The sequence below is a fragment of the Filicampus tigris genome, chromosome 12 (assembly GCF_054856515.1).
Source record: "Filicampus tigris isolate MCC_2025a chromosome 12, RoL_Ftig_1.0, whole genome shotgun sequence".
In the NCBI taxonomy this organism is placed as follows: Eukaryota; Metazoa; Chordata; class Actinopteri; order Syngnathiformes; family Syngnathidae; genus Filicampus; species Filicampus tigris.
In genome coordinates, this window is record NC_141228.1 from 5,870,007 (window position 1) to 5,888,760 (window position 18,754).

At 40.8% G+C, this 18,754-nt stretch overlaps 2 protein-coding genes across 7 annotated transcripts in view; both read left to right on the forward strand.

The window, feature by feature from the left end:
- The first annotated feature begins 9 nt into the window (after positions 1 to 9).
- Positions 10 to 15,655, forward strand: nasp (nuclear autoantigenic sperm protein (histone-binding)). 3 transcript variants are annotated; one of them, XM_086047469.1, is made up of 16 exons: positions 12 to 201; positions 557 to 604; positions 683 to 799; positions 2,428 to 2,508; positions 2,724 to 2,830; positions 10,534 to 10,637; positions 10,701 to 10,905; positions 11,113 to 11,171; positions 11,245 to 11,312; positions 11,388 to 11,461; positions 12,355 to 12,543; positions 12,658 to 12,830; positions 14,397 to 14,471; positions 14,552 to 14,623; positions 14,994 to 15,119; positions 15,481 to 15,655. In XM_086047469.1, the coding sequence occupies exons 1-16, from the start codon at positions 164 to 166 to the stop codon at positions 15,517 to 15,519; spliced, it is 1,575 nt and encodes a 524-aa protein (XP_085903595.1). In that variant the 5' UTR covers positions 12 to 163; the 3' UTR covers positions 15,520 to 15,655. The 3 variants fall into 3 exon arrangements, with proteins under 3 accessions (XP_085903596.1, XP_085903595.1, XP_085903593.1); XM_086047467.1 differs by having other exon boundaries at positions 13 to 201; positions 10,534 to 10,905; XM_086047470.1 differs by lacking the exons at positions 10,534 to 10,637; positions 10,701 to 10,905 and having other exon boundaries at positions 10 to 201.
- Positions 15,656 to 16,786: 1,131 nt separating this feature from the next.
- tut4 (terminal uridylyl transferase 4) overlaps positions 16,787 to 18,754 on the forward strand; it is a 38,371-nt gene continuing 36,403 nt past the window's right edge. For 2 of the 4 annotated variants that reach the window (XR_015088962.1, XM_086047168.1), the window contains exons 1-4: positions 16,787 to 16,961; positions 17,939 to 18,275; positions 18,348 to 18,467; positions 18,552 to 18,703. Coding sequence is in view for 3 of the 4 variants with exons in the window: in XM_086047168.1 (XP_085903294.1) it covers positions 18,572 to 18,703 (132 nt within the window). In the remaining variant the exon portion in view is untranslated. The remainder of the gene's footprint in view (positions 16,962 to 17,938; positions 18,276 to 18,347; positions 18,468 to 18,551; positions 18,704 to 18,754) is intronic. The other 2 variants (XM_086047165.1, XM_086047167.1) reach the window with 1 other exon arrangement.

The window sequence follows — 18,754 nt, forward strand, 5'->3', positions numbered from 1 at the left end:
TCTCCCGCGTTTAGAGTTGAGCGGAAATAGAAAGATTGTTTTGGCTCTATTTAAGCGCGCCAACAAAGACATCGACAACACGGGATTTCTGTGTCTCTCTCAAACGCGGTGCGTTTGTCGATTGTGGTGCCTGGCTCCTTATAGTTCCTCAAGCCTGCGAAAGATGCCAGAGGAAACGTCTGTCGCGTCAAGCTCTGGAAGGTAATACTTGTAATGTGCCATATGAATGTGCGAACGGAACACGACCATTAGCTCGATCACTGCTAAGCAGCAATGGTGAGCCATGGCTGCTCTTCATCTTTGGTGTCTATACATTTTGGTGGAATAGGTAGGATAGTAAAGTAACCGTTTTTACAAATGCGCTTGGTAGCCTATTAAACTAACTAGCCGTTTAGCTAACGATGTACCTTGGCTGTGCTGTGCTGTGCTGTGCTGTGCTGTGCCGTGGCGTGAAGGGGGTACGTTAATGGCCAAATGGACGCCACGTCATTGATAGGATGAGATAATAAACCGACTGAATTGTACTGACTGAACTTGTGTTAAACGTGTTTTACAGCAGTGTGGACGAGAAGCCGTGCTCGTCGTCTGCACCAGCGACAGATAGGTGAGCGTGAGCGTCCCCCTCGCTGGGCCTTGTGGATCACTTCGACTTGGACCGACTGCACGTGTTATGTTTTTGCAGCTGTTCTGTAGACGTCATGGAGGAGGCGAAGAAGCTCATCGGCACAGGGAACAGACATCTTGTGATGGGTGACGTTGTAGCTGCAGTCGGTGTCTTTCAGGAAGCATGCGGCATGTTGTGAGTACACATGATCGGGAAATCATGGTGGCTTTTCACACTGTTTGCGACATGCTTGTCAGAAAGAACTATCTTAGATACAAAAAAGAGGCTTTGTAATACAGTGAACTGTTAAGATTTTACCTTATTTTTTTTTAAATTTGTTTAATTCGTTATGCTTTAAATGAAAATGTGTTACACATTTTTGAAAATATTCCATCGGCCCTGTTTCACTGTTGAAGTAAAGCGGAAGTCAACCAAAAAATGTTTTTTACAATTATGTTGTATACAGCCTTACTAGTTGAAACTCTGCATTCCAATTAATATTGTGTGTATGGAAAAGGAGTTAAGCAGCATTTTTAGCCATCTCGGGAGGTGGCCGTTTTGTCACTTGTCGACTGAAAATGACATCAGGGCTCTACTAGTGACCAATCATGGCTCAGCATCAGAAAACAGGTGAGCCGTGATTGGTCGTTACCTAAGCCCTGAGCAGCTGATGTCCTTTTCAGTTGACTGAAAGTGACAAAGTGGCTGCCTCCTGAGATGGCTAAAAACTGTTGGATTTTGCTGCTTATCTCCTTTCACAAACACAATGTTACTCAGAATGCCATATTTAGACTGGTGAAGGTGCATAGAACACATTATTGCCAAGTATTTTGGGGGGGTTGACTTCCACCTTTTAAAAAAATAAATGAAAAAAAAAACTGCCTGCACCCTCAGTTGCCAGGCCAGAAAGTTGACTTTTGGGATGCTTTTTATTATCCTGTAGATATTGAAAAATGTTTTCTGTGTATAGGCCCAGATGCACCAATCCGGCGTCGGGGCATTTGATTACGCCGTCTGATTGATGTATCAAACAAAGTTGGAACATTAGACCTCGTCTGGTGGGCGTTTCAGAATGTTGAATCTGTGTTGTGACATTTGGTTGGTCACTCTGATTGGCTGTTAGCTAGCGAATAGCGCACGCGGCACGAACGGGAAGTGACAAATGTGGATATACAGTGAGCACGCCTTTGCTACCTTGATCTTCTTAAAAGTACAAAGAGCGAGTGTTGACAACCACTACCGATGGTATGCAGGGCTATTACATCTCATGCATACGCAGTAGGTACTTTAATGGTCAGCGTCGTTGCGGTGTATTTTTCCAGCGTGACGTGCCGACAGTCGGCCCGACGCCAAAGCTTGTAAGCGTCGGTCACAGTTGACAAATGCCGGATTTGTTTATCCAGGCCTTATTTGTAACTCCCGTGTGTGTGAAAATTTGATCGAACGAAACATTCAAACACCAATGTTCAACCAAACCATTTTGTCCATTTTTGCGAAACTTAATGCACAATGGCGCAGACGGGCTAATTGGCATGATCTTAGATGTTAATTGTAAACCTTCCAGCAGCTGCCACTTAACACACTATGCAGCATGACATACAGAGCATAGAATACTCAGTCATATGTTCTCTCAGTTCTATGGGGACAATTAATATTAAAATGTCAAAACATGGTACTGTGTAACCCTGAAGGGGCATCCTCTTCATGCTCCGATTTTACGGCTTCTTTCCCTGTAGACAGTCGCCAAAAATCAGCAATATAGCAGGGGCATAAATGATTAACTGTAATATAATGGGAGTTGACTGTTACTTTTGTTTGTGCAGAGCTGCCAAGTATGGAGACACTGCAGATGAGTGTGGTGAGGCCTTTTTCCTATGTGGGAAGTCCCTACTTGAGCTTGCCAGGTAACCAAAGTTAAAAATTTATTTAGTGTTATATGAATTGTCCGCTCAAAGTTAATACTGCCATGTTGTATTAACTAGAACTTTTGACTTTTTTATTATTTTTTTTTTTTTTTTTTAGCCCAGCATAAATTGAGAAACAACCAGTGATAAAACCAACATTTAAGTTTTCCTGTCACGCAAGCATTGACTCTGTTGCTTGCATTTTTGTGTGTTAGGATGGAGAACTCAGTCCTTGGAAATGCCTTGGAAGGAGTCCCGGAAGAATCTGAAGATGAGGAGCAACCCAGTAACTCAAATATTGAGAGTGCCAATAACCTTGATGGTAAGGAGCTCTTCTAGACTACAGTAAAAGTACCCAGGCATGCTTAACTCATTCTATCCCAGTGACATATTTGTCATTTCACAGAGGGTCTGAAAAAAAGTCAGGTACTGAATGAGTTAAATGACTTCATCAATTAGGAGGTGGATTCGACACCTGCATAAATTTATACAGTCTCCTCCAAAATAATTGGAACGGCATGGTCAGTTTCTTTTTGTTTTTGTCTATTGAAGAGATTTGGGTTTCAGATCAAAAGGTGAATATGAGACAAACGTCCTGAATTCCAGGTTTTATTTCATGGTACTATTTACACTTGGATGCGTTAAGCAACTCAGGACATGCCACCTTGTGTTTGAAGCCACACACTTTTCAAAGGAGCAAACGTATCAGAACATGAGACTGATGGGTGTATCTAGTTGCTCAGGTGTTGCCTTTTTTAGATTGATTGCTTAACTCATTCACTGCCAGACATTTTCAGACCCTCTTTTACCGTAATGTTTAAAAAAAAAAAAAGTTCCTGGGATTGAATGGCTGGACTGTGAAAAGACAGTCGTCAATAAGTTAAACATGAGTGTGCCCCCCCCCCCACCACCACACTTGATTTCACCTGTAAAAAAAGAAAAAGCATTTTCTGTTAATGCAATCATGAAGACCAGAGGGCTGTCTCTGGGAGAAAAGCAAACCAGTTAGTTAATTTAATGTCTGTTCCAGTACTTTCGCTCACTTAAATTGGGTGGCTTGATAAAAAGGTGAGCTGTCCTGAGTTGTTTAACACATCTTTATGTGAAAACTGAACTTTTGCCTCATATTAATCTTTTGATTTGGAACCAAAATGTCTTCAGATACAACAAAAACAAAGGAATTGACCTTGCCACTCACATTCTTTAGGAGGGCACTGTAAGTAGGATTTACGTGATCAGGGTTTTGGGGTCATTCAATGATCGGTGGGTTTGAAAAACTATATTTGATCAAAAGCAATATCTTTTTTTTAACCCTAGAACACTAATGTTAAAATTAGTAACAACATCGCTAATGTCGGGTACATTTAACCCCATATAATATCACAGATATAATACAGTTTTCATCAAGTACAACACTGTATGCCAAATTGGAAGTTTTCATCTTTAATTTCCTAATACAAAATATCACCAAAAATGGTGTGGGTGAAAATCACCTGACGTAAGTGTTCTCGGGATAAGAAGTTTAAACAAATTTAGTCTGTCATAGCGAAAATGCATTGGTGAAAAATAATTGAAACCCAAAAAATGCAGACAAACGCTAAATATTCCTGCTTCGCTGACATACATGGGGGAAATGCATCTAGGAATGGGTATCGATTCACAAGGATTCAATTTTACAATTCACTTATAATTTTCGTTTCGATTAAGGATTTCAAACTCTTCCAATTTTTTTTTTCTCATGTGGATGACATGCTCAGAAGTAATGCTGCAAATAATAGAAACTTCTTGCTATAACATGAAAAGTTCCAGTAAGAATTGAATCCAATGCATGCAATGTTTTGAGCATGACCTGGTCAAAAAATAATTTGCAGTAAATCAATTCCAACCACATGGCAGGCTGTTTAAATGGTGGCAAAAAACATACTGCAAACTCATGACCTCACATTCCTGTGACTGTTTCAGTTTATTTTAAAATTCCAAATCTTTCAGACCTCTGCCTTGAAGCTTGTTGGGGCTGATTTCTTTGCGTCCACTGTTTCGATATGCTACTTTTGCATAATGACACAAGATGTCACATTTAATTTTTTAACTTATTAAAATCTATATATGGTTTTATGAATCAATATAAATTTATGAAAGGAAAGATTGATTGTTTTTAACCAGCCTTTTAAACATCGCCAGTCATTCAGGTGGCCGGCCATCTCAATGAATCACCTGGCTTTTGCTAAAACTACTGCAGAGTTTACCCTACTGCTTTAGACATACCTGTGTGTGCGTATATATATTATTGGCCGGGCCGATATTTGGCATTTCGGCGATTATCTGCATTTTTTTATTTTACCGCTGATAAATTAAAAACTTCTTTATTCGTGCTTGCTGCAGCATGCTTCTCTTTTTACTGCTCGACTGGCCTGTCCAAAGCACCATCTGATTGGTTCCTTGTGCAGTGCGTAACAGCCAATCAGCGTAAAGCTGCGTGCTTGCTTCCTGCTCGCTCTGTCTCCTGGACGAGCTAGGCACATACCGGTACACGACGGGAGTCGGCGAGTTAGTAGTTCAAGGTAATGCAATAGAATTCGCCGAAATTTTAGTAAATGCCAGTCTACTATAACTCACTTGTAACATTACTATGAGCCCTTCTGTCATATGAATACAAGGGGCAGTTCTGCTCGCCACAGTAACCTGCCTTGCGGCGCAGGCTAACCACTCCCCCAATGTCACAACAGTTAATTTGCTTTGTGAATGACATGACTCCTGAGAAGTTTCTGATAATATCGGGAAATGGTGATAAAAGTAAGAAATGAGTGCCTTTGTGTGCGTGTCTGTGTGTAAGCCACGTAATGAAAAGCTAAACTCAACTTTATTTATAGAGCACTTTAAAACAACCACCGCTCCAAGTGTTGTACATGGTGCAAAAATTGACAGCCAAATACTGCATGTGAAAGTCTGGTCTTGGAAGCATGCTTTTTCTGGCTAGTAGCTGCGTTGAGGATTCACTTCTATGTTTTTGAACTTTAAAACAAAGATGTGTGAAAGATAAACATTTCAGTTGTAGTGGATTTTTAGAAAACTATTTACTGTAAGGAGATGTTTGTTTTCATTGAACTATAAGACATGCAGCTGGGCCCGGGAGCTGCCTGCACTTTTTTGTGAGACTTAAAACAAAGTTGTCTTTTTTTTAGATCTAGAAAAGCTTTAACATCTTGTACATCGCTTAAGTTGTTGAATAAACATGGGCTTTTGTCATTTAAACTGTCAAGTGTTGGAGAATGTTATCGACCTCCTTGACTAATCGGTATCGGCCCTGAAAAAAACATCTCGGTCTATCCCTTTATATATGTATGTGCTGTCAAGCGATTTAAAATATTTAATCACATTTTTCGTAGTTAATCACATTTTATCGTAGTTAATCACATTTTATTTATTGTAAAAAAAAAAAAATCCCTTGATTTTTCTGTGACATCGTGAATTTCAATACCCTTAACACGAAGAGGATTTTTCTTATGCAAATACTTAAAGCAAGGTCAACCCAAATATATTCTTTTTTTTTTTTTTTTTTTTTTTTTTTAACTATATGCTCCATGCAAGCACACTCATTTAAACAAGGCATTCTGATAAATATTGCTTTTGTGGAATAAGAGTTAACCCACCTGTTTTTAGTCATCACTGGGGGCGGCCATTTTGTCACGTCTTTCAACTGAAAATGATATCACAGTTGTTCAGAGCTCAGGTAACGATCACAGCTCACCCGGTTTCTGCTACTGAGCTATGATTGGTCGTTATTTGAGCCCACAGGGCATCTGTGATGTCATTTTCAGTCGACAGAAGTGATAAAATGGCCAACCCTGAGATGGTCAAAAATGGATGGATTTTACAACTTAACTCATATTCCACAAACAAAATATTAATCAGAATGACTTGTTTTGACTAGGGGTGCCTGCATAGAAAATATTCTGGAAAAAATATGTTTGGGTTGACTCCTTAAATTGAAAAAAACAAGCATTGGATTCAACTCATGCAAACAGCCCCCCAGCCCTTTCAAACATACACGCAATCAGGCGACTTGTTGCTCAAGCTCCGCTTGGTTTTAGAACGAATAAAAAGATTATTACTCGCTGCTCGAGTGTCTAATAAATGTATTTTGTTAACTAAAATTCTGTTGTGGGTATATTTTAATGTAAATTGTGTCAGATAAATGAATGACAAACAGTTGATGTCCTGCTGAGATTGTCCCATGCGGCTCTCGCGCTGCGTGTCGTGCTGTTATAAAAATACACATTTTGTATTTATTGTTCTAAAATTCTGCAATATTTTGTGAGTATATATTTACGTATAGTGCGCTTAAGTATTTATTCCTTTTTGGTTTGGCACTGTTGTCAACAGCGCATTTCCCGTGCGAAGGAAATACGAGAGAGAGGTGAATTGGAGCGCTGCTGTTCACGTCTGAGACGCAACAAAACACTGTCCTGCCGTGTCGGTTCTCTTTAGCAAGGAAGACGCCAGAAGAAATGCATAGTCAAACCTATATTGTAACCCGCCATACTACGGCCTCCGAAGATAAGGAAGAACAAGCGTTAAACGTCCAACAACATACGTCACGACTATCACCGCGGGGCAGGCGGACTCAGATGTGTCAAATGAGCAATTCATCATCATCGTCAATATTTTGAAGCAGATGTCATGCCTCCTCTACTCCAAAGCTTTTTTAAAATTTTTATTTATTTTTTTTTAAATATACATGTATAGATCGTGGTGACCAGCAGCCTTGATCAATGCAGCCGCTGGTTGCTTTGGAAACCTTAATCACGCGATAAAAAAATTGACTGTCAAAAGTGCTTGGTTTTTTTCATATGGAGTGCTCTTGTTAAATAGCTGTGTTACCGTGGGTTGCGTTAGCTTGGAGCTAGCCTCTGGCTACCATGTGTCTGATCTCCATTTGCTTTGGCTGTCGGCGCTGATGTTCGAACCGAAACGCTGCAAACTTTGCAAACAACTTGTTTGCTTCTTCTCCTACGAGGAAAAGCCAAACCAAATCGACACTGTGGATGTGGAGTTTCTTTTCGGGACCAACTCTGCTTAGCGGTGACTTTTCGCTAAAGCTCCCCGCTGTATACAAACAAACAGGGAGGTGGGGAGTGTCACGTACGGTGCACTGTGCGTGCTGTGATTGGTTTGTCGGGTATATGCGTCAGCGGCTTTCCGCCGCCATCGAGCTAAACTGTATAGAATGTTCCATGAAGACTATCAAACGATCTTCCAGCTTTATGAGATCGTGAGCACGTTGAATCTCTTAACGATCCAATATCGTCATATCGCCCACCCCTAACTGAAGCGCTTCCTTTTTTTTTTTTTTAGTAGGAAAATTTAAGAAATACATAAACTATTAGAGATGGGCATTTACTGAAATTTGCCAGTCCGTTTATTGCCATCCTTCTGCAGCCTGGGTACCCTTCCGCCGTCAGACTATCCGCTTTTTTTTATTCTCAAGCCGGGTCAAATGGTCATAATTTCAAAAGTGCTCCCGTCGACCATTTATACATTTGATTTCCTCGTGATGCGAAGGCAGCAATTTGTGCAATGGATTATACATGTAAGGATTAACATAGAATGAGGGATTCCTCTGTTTCAGAGCATTTGATATATCTAATGGTAAACAATACATGTATCATAAAATCCGTACTAAACCCGCCAGGTTAAGTAGCAGCAGTTAAAGAAGTCAACGCAAACATAATTTTTTCAAGAATGTTCTATGCAAGCCCACTAGTTGAAACAGGGCATTCTGATAAATATAGCGTTTGTGGAATAAGTGTTAATCCACTCGTTTTTAGCCATCTCGGTGGGCGGCCATAATGTCTTCTGTCGACTGAAAATGACATCACAACTGCTCACAACGACCAATCACGGCTCAGATTCAGAAAAAAGGTCAGCTGTGGTTGGTCATTGTGAGCAGTTGTGATGTCATTTTCAGAAGACAAAATGGCCGCCCCCAGAGATGGCTAAAAACAAGTGCATTTTGCCACTTAAATTATATACCATAAACGCAACATTAATCAGGATGTCGTGTTTCAACTTGTGGGCCTGCTGGGAACATATTCTTGAAAAAAATGTTTGGGTTGACTTCCGCTTTAAATTTAGCCATAACAGATTTGTACATACTGTATATTGGCTGCTTCATATTACCATATTTTCCAAGCTATAAATCGCACCGTTATATTTTTGGCAAAAAACTTGTATAAGCCGCACCTATGTTAAACTTTTTATTGCATTTACAGAACGATTATTAAATGTACATGTAACTGAGCAGATTCTTTCCTAACCTTTTAACACTGCAGCAACGTTGCTGATTAAAACAGAACAGAACCAAGAGAAATAAACTTTTTATTGCATTTACAGAACGATTATTAAATGTACATGTAACTGAGCAGATTCTTTCCTAACCTTTTAACACTGCAGCAACGTTGCTGATTAAAACAGAACAGAACCAAGAGAAAATAAACAGTACTTAGTTTCATTTCGCTGCCGCTCCAGTTTGTCAACTAATATCCACCAGACTCCACCATCTATTGTTCTACTACATTCTACATATGCACCTGTCTTGTTTTATGTTAATAGTCACCCAATCTAACACACGACATGCTGATAACTGTACTAAATCAACAATAGCATTTCACATCGAAACAACAGAACATGCGTAACATAAGCCAATCGCATTCATGTGCACTTCAGGGACCGCTCAGAAAACATAAAATCAAAGAATTAGAGCACCTTATGCAATAACGCAGAACATGGCGCCCTTGCCTGTTGAACTCCTCCACCTGCAGTCACATCCAGTTAATGGGAAATGTATTGAATTGTACTGTAATTCCGGTTAGAGCGGTGGAAGAAAAATCCACAGAATAGCCTTTGCATAAGACTCAAAACCTCGGAAAAAGGCTTATAGTCCTGAAAATACGGTAATAACCACGGGTTTCCACATTATAACATGGTATACTTGCAAAGAAAGAGGTCGCCCAGATGGATTTAAAACCACCCTTATTTCACCTTAAACACCGGTATTTGAGGAAACATCAGCTGAAAACCATCTGATCGGCTCTGATAATGTAATCAGATGGGGGACAGCTCTAGTAGGTAGTAGAGTCTAGTACAGGGGTGCTCACACTTTTTCAGAATGTGAGCTATTTATAAAATCAAGTCAAAATGCCTTCTGGGTAGAGTACGGTATGTTTTGTACTGGGTAGGCCTTACCCACTACAAAAATACAAAATATATATTGAGGATTCTTTATGCACAATGTATTTTGATGTACCTTGCATGAGCCAATGTTGCACAAGATAATTAACTATGAACATAGTTTTTTTTTTTTTTTTTTTAAATGTCATGCGATCGACTGGTAGATCGCGGTCGACGTATTGAGCACCCCTGGTCTAGTAGGTCGGACTTCATGCTAGTCAAAAAAACAAAACATGAACACTATAACTTTGATTGGGTGGCCGAGGGCGCAGAGGCTACTTTTAATTTATTTTTATATTGATCCACAAACATGATTGATGTGACTGTCAAGAATCCTTGCCTTGATTTCCTTGGCTATACTGATGGGAGGACTCCACTGCTATGCTCTTTCATCCACATAAACATAGTTCAAATTTATTGTAAAATGGCAAAGCCAGTGGCCGACTGTCATCCTCTCGTGAAATCCAGTTACCAAACCCTGCACGACTCTTCAGATGGTTTCGGCTGCGTTGCTCTGTGTGTGGCGGGCCGAAAAGATTTTGTAAGTCGATTCAGACAATCAACAATACATCCCTTCTAATGCTTGAGTACTACCTCCGTTTAATGGAATTTTACATGGTTGTGAACTTGTCAGATGTTTAACATGATTAGTCCAGAATTACAAGACTTCACAGGTCAAAAAGGGCCCGAGTTCCTTGCCAGTGTACATTGAAAAGAGTTAATGCGAACTATCAGGCAAATGTAATTCCTAGGAAAACGAGCCAAACTAATGTCCTATATACCACTCTGGTGCAGAAAACACTCGCAACGAGCTACGAAAGCAGGTGTACGATGCAATGGAGGCAAAGCCTGAGGCGGTAGAAAGAAAACCGGAGTCGGATGTGGAGAGCAGCACTGAGGTGAAGCAGGAAAACGTTGTTTCCAAGTCATCAACCGAACAAGCTGGGGATGACTCTGGGCAGCCCTCTGCTTTCCCATTGAATGGAGCGCACGAGAGTCTGGGTGAGGAAGCTCAAGTGAATGGAGCTGTGAACGGCGCTGGGGGAAGCCTCACTGAGTCTCCTGCAAAAGAAAGTGTGGCAAAGACTGAAGACTCTGAAAAGCAGAATGATGATGAGGAGGATGATGAAGAAAGTGGCGACCCCAACCCTGAGGAGGAAGCAGAGGGCAGGCAGACCTTTTGATACAAAGCACTAATACTTGTTAAATGACAGCGCAAGGGGGGTGCACAATTCTGGGTGGTATTTTTATATTTTAAGTATTACGTTTCACATACTGGTGTTAAAGGGAACTAAAATATTTCAGCCGTACTTTTGGTCATTGTGTTTGTTCTGCACAATTGGTAGCTGCTTGTAAACATTAATTTTCACCCAGATGAAGAGGACAGTGACGACGACGATGATGATGAGGAAGTGGACAAAAATAGAGACAAGGTAATTTCACGGTTTTGGATAGGTCTCAGTTTAAGATGGTTTGTAAATATGTCTATGTATCCCACACTGTCAGGAGGATGAAGTTGGAAATCTACAATTGGCTTGGGAAATGCTAGAGGTGGCAAAGGTCATCTATAAGAGGTGAGGACATCATATGCCATATAAATGCACCCTTTGTAGCTCCTAATTTAATGTAACTTGTTTGAATTGCTTTAGAAAGGAAAGCAAAGAAGACCAGCTCATGGCAGCCCAGGCCTTCTTGAAACTTGGAGAAGTTGGTGCAGAAACCGGTATGTTTGACTACATTTGTACATTATGGTGGTAGCAGAGGTTTAAATTGGGGCGTCTTTGTGCAGAATACTTGTGATTGAAAATGTTTCTCTGCAGTTACATTTTTAATCCATTGACTAGGCCGCCGCGTAAGTAGAGTGCTATAGCAGCCCTGCGAAGCAACACGCTTTTTGCCATACAAAATTACATTTTAAGCAGAATGGCTCATTTATATACAGAGACAAGACCATAAAAATAATTGGACTTTTTTAATAGTGGGTACAGTGACATCCATAAATTGCCACGCCCCCGTAATCCGGCAGGCCAAATATAACACTTGCATGGCTCCAACTGAGAAGCGTACTCGCTTCATGCTGTTTATTTCACTCATAGTTTGTCCCCCCCAAAAAACAGGCAAAACAAAATGGTGAAGCTTTAAAAAAAAAAAAAAGTACAGTTTTCAATTAACTGTAATTTCATGTAATGAAAATCCGTTAACATTAATTTTAACATATGTAAATTGCCTGGACAGGCTAACTGTAATTGACATGGGTTTTACGTAGAGCTAGGCAATAATTCAATATCAATATATAAAAACGCCATTCGACATCAGTGCGGCCTGCCCTGTCGAAGCACAACATGGTCATGCACTGAAGGCATGCAACTCTAAATTCACAATTGCCTGTACTGTAAACACACAGAATCATTGTTTAAAAACTGCAGTGTAGTGGAAGTTCACTGTGTACAAGAATTTTTTTTCTTTATTTTACATCGCTACAGCATTAAAGGTGTGGAACATGTTCTATTAGTTCTAGAAAGTGCTTAAATTGGACCTTGAAGATGTATTTTGGGTTCTAGATGAGGACCCTGTTACATTGTGTAAAACAGTTAAGTGTTGACTTCTGTCCCAAAGGCAACTATCCTCAGGCACTTGAAGACTTCCAGGAATGTTTGGCTCTGCAGCTTAAGCACCTTCCTCCTCACAGTCGTCTGCTGGCTGAGACCCATTACCAAGTTGCTACAATCCTGTGCTACATGGACCAGTACAACCAGGCAATTCAGCACTACAACAACTCTATAAAAGTGATTGAGACCCGCCTGAGTAAGACTACTCTTTTTCTTTGCATTTTTTTTTTCTAATGTTACATCAATGCCAAATAACTGACCAGGAGTTGAACACAATAGTGTTGCAGTGCTGACCCTAGTCTTTGTATAGCCATGTTGCAGAACGTGATCGATGCAGCAGAGAGTGCCGAATGCGCAAAAGAAGCTACAACTGAGATGGAAGAACTGAAGCAGCTTCTGCCTGACATTAGAGAAAAAATAGAAGATGCTGAAGAAACGCAGAAAACAGCCAGTGCTGCCTCCCAGGCCATCCAACAGACCCTTGTAGGTTCACAGTAAAATAAACAAAATGCTCAAAATTTTCTGCTTTTTCATATTGACTTCAAGGTTGTCATTGACATTTATCAACAATTATGGGTGGGTGATGTATTAATACAGTCTCCAAAACAAACCTCTATAAAAATGAACAGGTTCATTTGATTGTTCACTCATTCGGCGAATCAGCGTGCATAGACTTCAAAGGAAGTCTTAATTCTGTGAATCAGGAAGCAGTATTTAGTCACGTGACTCCATGGCAGCAACTAAGGAAACACTTTTTTTCCCCTCATATGGACAAGTGTCCCATCTTGACGAGTAATTTGATAGTAAGACCCAAGTCCACGTCCCTAGCCCGGAAATGATTCGGGGTTTGACAAGACTGTCGGTCAAAATAACAAAAGTTCTGCCGAAAAACTTTATCGCGAAGGGCAATTCGCCGACACTTGAATTACACCACAAACCATATGAAAGACTTGGACTACGCAAGCACAACTACTGCTTAAGCATAAAATAAGAAAATTTTAGCAACACTACCGAAACCCTTGTCAAGTTGAGCAAACGCTGTTTCCGACTTCTCCCGAGCATGCTCGTGAGCTGATCATTAGAATCAGGTGTGTTGTAGTAGGGAGAGATCCAAAACAGGCAGGATATGGCTCTCGAGGAACTGGAGTTCCCTACCCCTGGCTTAGAATTAATGCGAGCGGAACAATATTCAGTTTTTACACACTTGTACTCAGCATCATAGCTACATTTGCGACTATCACGTGTCGGAACGTTTTGGAAACTGTCAAAAGATCACTGCATTTGTCACTTTAAATGTGTGTATATACAATAATGGTGCTTAGTCTATTAAGGACCAGCTGCAAATTTTGGCACAAATATATATCAAACAAAATATTTTTTCCCCAATCTGACTGTTGTAGTAGCTGGACATGATAGACTTCTGCATACTACACAAACTTTGCTGATATCTTTAAGGAGAAACTGAATGAAATTATCTGAAATGCTATCAAAAATCAATGAAAACAACCTATATAGCGCAGGTGCCCAACTCAAGGCCCAGGTGCCCGATCCAGCCTGCCACAACTTCATGTTTCTTGATAAACTATTAAAATTGTAAATTGTCTTCACTTAATATAAGTGAGATATTATTAGCATTTTTATTCCCCTTTAAAATTGTTCAAATGGTAGAACATATTTTTAAATACTACATTCTGTGTAAATATACGGGGTACCATACATTTGTTTGTCAAAATGGCCCTCGAACGGAAACCATGACAAAAATTAGTTTGACACCCCCGCTGTATAGCATGGAGTTATTTTGAAGTTCTTCATTAAATAATTGCTGTAGAATATTGTACAATGTTTTGCACAAAGTGTAAGCAATTTTTAAATCTAAACTGTTCAGAAATGCTGTCTATCCATAATTGTTCTGTGAAGCAAGTGCAGATTTAATGTTTTGTTTTTGATGTAGGATATCAAGTTAGTTTTTTTCCTTATTTTTTTTTTTTCCTCCTTTCTTTCTTGCCCACCCCGATCAACCATCTAACTTTGGCCAATAACCTCTCCCAGGGTGGTGCTTCAACATCATCAGCATCCCGGTGTGAAAATGGCAGCACTTCTTCAGCCTTTGCTGCTCCCACACAAGTAAGGGCGCTTGCGTTCAACATGCAAATCTGGTGATTCCAATTTACAGCCCCCCCAAAAAATATAAATCTCTACTTCAGATCCCAGTGAATTCAACTGAAGGTGCATCTTTGAAAGTGGCCTCGGACATCTCTCACCTAGTCAGAAAAAAGGTGAGATGAGAATTCTCCTTTTGCCAGAGTTTGACCTGACATGTTTTATGTACAAACTGAAGGAATGAGAACCTGGTACTTGCTACGTTCCATGATCTGGCACCCTTTAACAAGGTTCAGAGCCATGGCTTTTTACTCTTCTGTAGCTTGTGTGGTTGGTTCTGTGAGTTGTGGTGATTAGGGGAATGGAGTTGTGTGAATGCCTTGTAATAGTGCTTCAGTGTCTTGCTTTGAGGTGCATGTGTGATGCATTCAGTGGTCACGGCTTTGTCCAGATTGAGTTGATCCCTCACAAAATCAACCGAGAAAGCAGTTGTGTGGCTTTTCACTCTTGTCTTCCTTCCCCACCTTTCTTTATATTTCTATACAGAGGAAAGCAGAGGAGAACAGCCCAGTAAAGGACACTGATGCTAAGCAGGCCAAACAGGAAGCCACAATAAATGGCAGTGGAAACTCGAGTGCCAACAATGGAATTGAGGAGCAAAAATCACAGGAGGCGAGTGTTAGACTTGTATTGTTCTGCAGTATGCTAAAACTAGCACTCCTAATCTTGCTGTGGATGGTACCTCAGACCTTGGTGCCACTAGAATGCAGGTCAATTTAAAGCAATTTTTTCACCTCTTGAAAGGCCCTCCTAATCTAGATAAATGTATGGTCCCTGGAGAGGATTTTTTGTTTCTCCCGTAATGTGGTGTACACAACATATTCGCGTAATCAAACTTGGCATTATGGCACAACCTACAAATTACTAATGGTTGCCACCCCAGTAAAATGCTGCTAATAATTAGTATCAGTAAGACATGAAGCTACAATTATGTAGGCTTTTTTGTGCTCATTTATTGTTTATTGCCTTGCAGCCTGCTGTCCAGTCGACCTCTGTCCAGTCTTCAGCGTGACGAGCTACATCTTTCATGCTTTTTCAAGACCGTGCTGGCCCAACCGATATTCAAACACTTGTTGTAAATAAGATACATTTTCATTGATTTGTCTGTCCAGTTTTGTATACTTGCAGTAAAACAATTTCCAAATGCATATTTGTGATATTTTTTCCCCCTTCTCCTCACTTCCCTAAACTTCGGAGATGTAATCCAGGTTCTGTAATACTAACACCATTGTAGGATCCAATGCTGACAATGACATTTTGGGATATTGGCATTTAGCGGGGAAGTCAACCCAAACATTTTATTCAAGATTATGTTCTATGCAAGCCCACTAGTTGAAACAAGGCATTCTGATAAATATTGTTTGTGGAATAAGAGTTAATCCACCTGTTTTTAGCCATCTCAGGGGGCGTCCATTTTGTCACTTCTGTCGACTGAAAATGACATCACAACTGCTCGGGGCTCGGGTAACAACCAATCACTGCTCATTTTCAGAAAACAGGTCAGTTCAAGTATCTTGGGCCTTGTTCTTGAGTGACGGGAGGATGGAGCGGGAGATTGACATGCAGATCGGTGCAGCGTCTGCAGTGATGTGGACTCTGCATCGGTCTGTCGTTGTGAAGAGGGAGCTGAGCCGTATGGCGAAGCTCTGAATCAACCAGTCGATCTACGTTCCTACCCTCACTTATGGTCCCAAGCTGTGGGTTGTGACCGAATAATAAGGTCACAGATACAAGCGGTGAAATGAGTATCCTCCGCAGGGTGTCCAGGCCCTCTCTCCCTTAGAGATAGGTGAGAACCTCGGTCATCCGGGAGGGGCTCGGAGTAGAGCCGCTGCTCCTCCACATTGAGAGGGGCCAGATGACTCGGGCATCTTGTCAGGATGCAACCTGGACGCCTCCCTGGTGAGGTGTTCCGGACATATGTCCCACTGGGATGAGGCCCCGAGGACGACCCAGGGCACGCTGGAGAGACTATGTCTTCCAGCTGGCTTGGAAACGCCTCGGAATCCCCTAGGAGGAGCTGGACGATGTGGCTGGGGAGAGGGAAGTATGGACTTCCCTGCTAAAAAGCTGCTGCCCCCGTGACCTGACCTCGGATAAGCGAAAGAGAATGGTTGGATGGATTTGTCATATGTGGGAATGGCTGCTAAAATGTTGAATTACATATTTTTCTATCGTTCTGAGTTTTATTTATTTTACATCGTGGCATGACATTTTATACACAAATAAGCGACTACCGCATAGATTTGCGAAAACCTACTTTATCGAGGAGTTGAATGCATCATTGTACACGCCTCTCGAGCGTCACTGCTGCTCCCACAATGCAGCTGTGTAATGTATGAACGTAGCGTCAAGTGCTACTGTTATGACCAGGCCGTCGCTTCTGCAAAACACGTAGAACAGGACCATGAAGACCACCAAATAATGATTTTAAATCGACTTCAGAGCTAGAAAGTAAGTTAATACCCACCTATATTTTTGTTATCGAGCAAAGCCGATGATCATGTCTTTGAAGGCTTGCTGTCTGACAACTAGTATTGTTTATTTCCCGTTAGCTTGTCCAGTGAGCCACAAGGTTTTTTTCAGTTTGTTTTTAGCTTTCTTGGACAACGTATTACCCAAAAAGTGAACTCAAACCATCCGTTATAAAACAAGACATAGTTGTTTTTGTTGTTTTTTTTGCCAGAGAATGTTTGCCTTCCCCTCCGAAGTTAGTAATTGTGACGTGATGTTCGCTCGTGTTTGTTTTGAAAGTTAGGCTAACTTGACTGTTCGCATATGCCGTTTGAGCCTTTTCCCAGTCACGATAACCAAATAAATTGTTGCACTTATGCTAATATGAGTGCTGAATCTTTTTGAGGCGTGTTCCCCCACCGTAGGTTGAGGTAAACTTGAAAAATCGCCATCTAACCGAAAATTTGTATATGCTTGACAGCGTTAATGTGGTTTGTAAACATAATTTTTCGTTCTTGATTATTTATTGCTGAGCATCATAGTGTTGTGCAGTGTTGCTACATGATTTCATGGTTGCCTTACAGCACCACTGGAACTCATGTAGGAAATATTCACAGAGCAACAAGTGCTTGCCATAACTTCCAAGAAAAACTGAACAGATTCTTAAACACTGTAAGAGACAATGCTATGCATAACAAAACACATGTAACAATGTAACTGATAGTTTAATATCTCACAGCAGTCATTTTTTATTTGCGCAGTACACAGGTTATAGTTGTTTTTCTGTGTTACAATATTGCTGGAGCTACAGCCCTATAATCTAAAACATTGGTGAAATCCCCCCTTCCCAACCGCCCCCCACCCCCCCCCCCCGCCACCCAAATTAGAAGAATTGTGTTTTTTGTTAGAAAATGCATGATATTTAGAGACGTGAGGTTTTCGTGCATTTGACTCTGTGAACACACACTTTTACCCAGACTTTCAGTGGTTTACCTTCTGGGCTGTCCTCTTCATGGCAATAAATCCACCCAAAAAACAAAGAGCATCTCTTCAGGGATGGATGAGTCTCTGTGTCCTGTAAGGTCAAACAAGCAGTTTCATCCTAAAGTACACAAATCTTGGCACAGTACGGCAAAGGAAGCTGCACAGAGAGAGAGAGCACACTGACTCTTCCACGTGCAAGAAAGAAAAACACAGTGCCCAAAGGATGATGTTTATTTAAAAGCGGCAAGCAAAGCTTCTTCTGATATACAGGGAAAAGACACTCATCAAGGTTAAACAGACTGACTGGAAGAACAAGTTCTTGAGAAAGAGGTAAATATATCTTTCTTGGCCTAAATCCATAGTTGCGCACTACCTCTTCATTCAAGGGAGTGTTTTCTACAGACAACGGCTCAGTTGTGAATAGAGAGACCAGCTCTCTTGTTGTGCCAAGTACACATGAGAAAGTCATCTTAGAACCCGAGAATAGTTTCATCGGAGCTCCAGGAAATGAAAAGCATCATGGTGGGTTTTCAACAATATATTTCAACTTTTACCTCTTTCTAGGTAAATGTAATAATAATAATAATTTTGCTGTTTTTCTTTTAGGATTGAAAGCTTCAGCACTGATGCATCACGTTGTTGAGGTGTGCACATCTGTGGGGCCAATTACAATGGAAGGATCGCTGACAGAGCAACAACTCGGCCTCCGACAGGCAGAGGAACGTCTTTACAGAGATTATATCCACAGACTTTTAAAAGTACGTGCATGATTAATCTGTTCATGTTCAGTCTTTCTCAAATTATGTCGT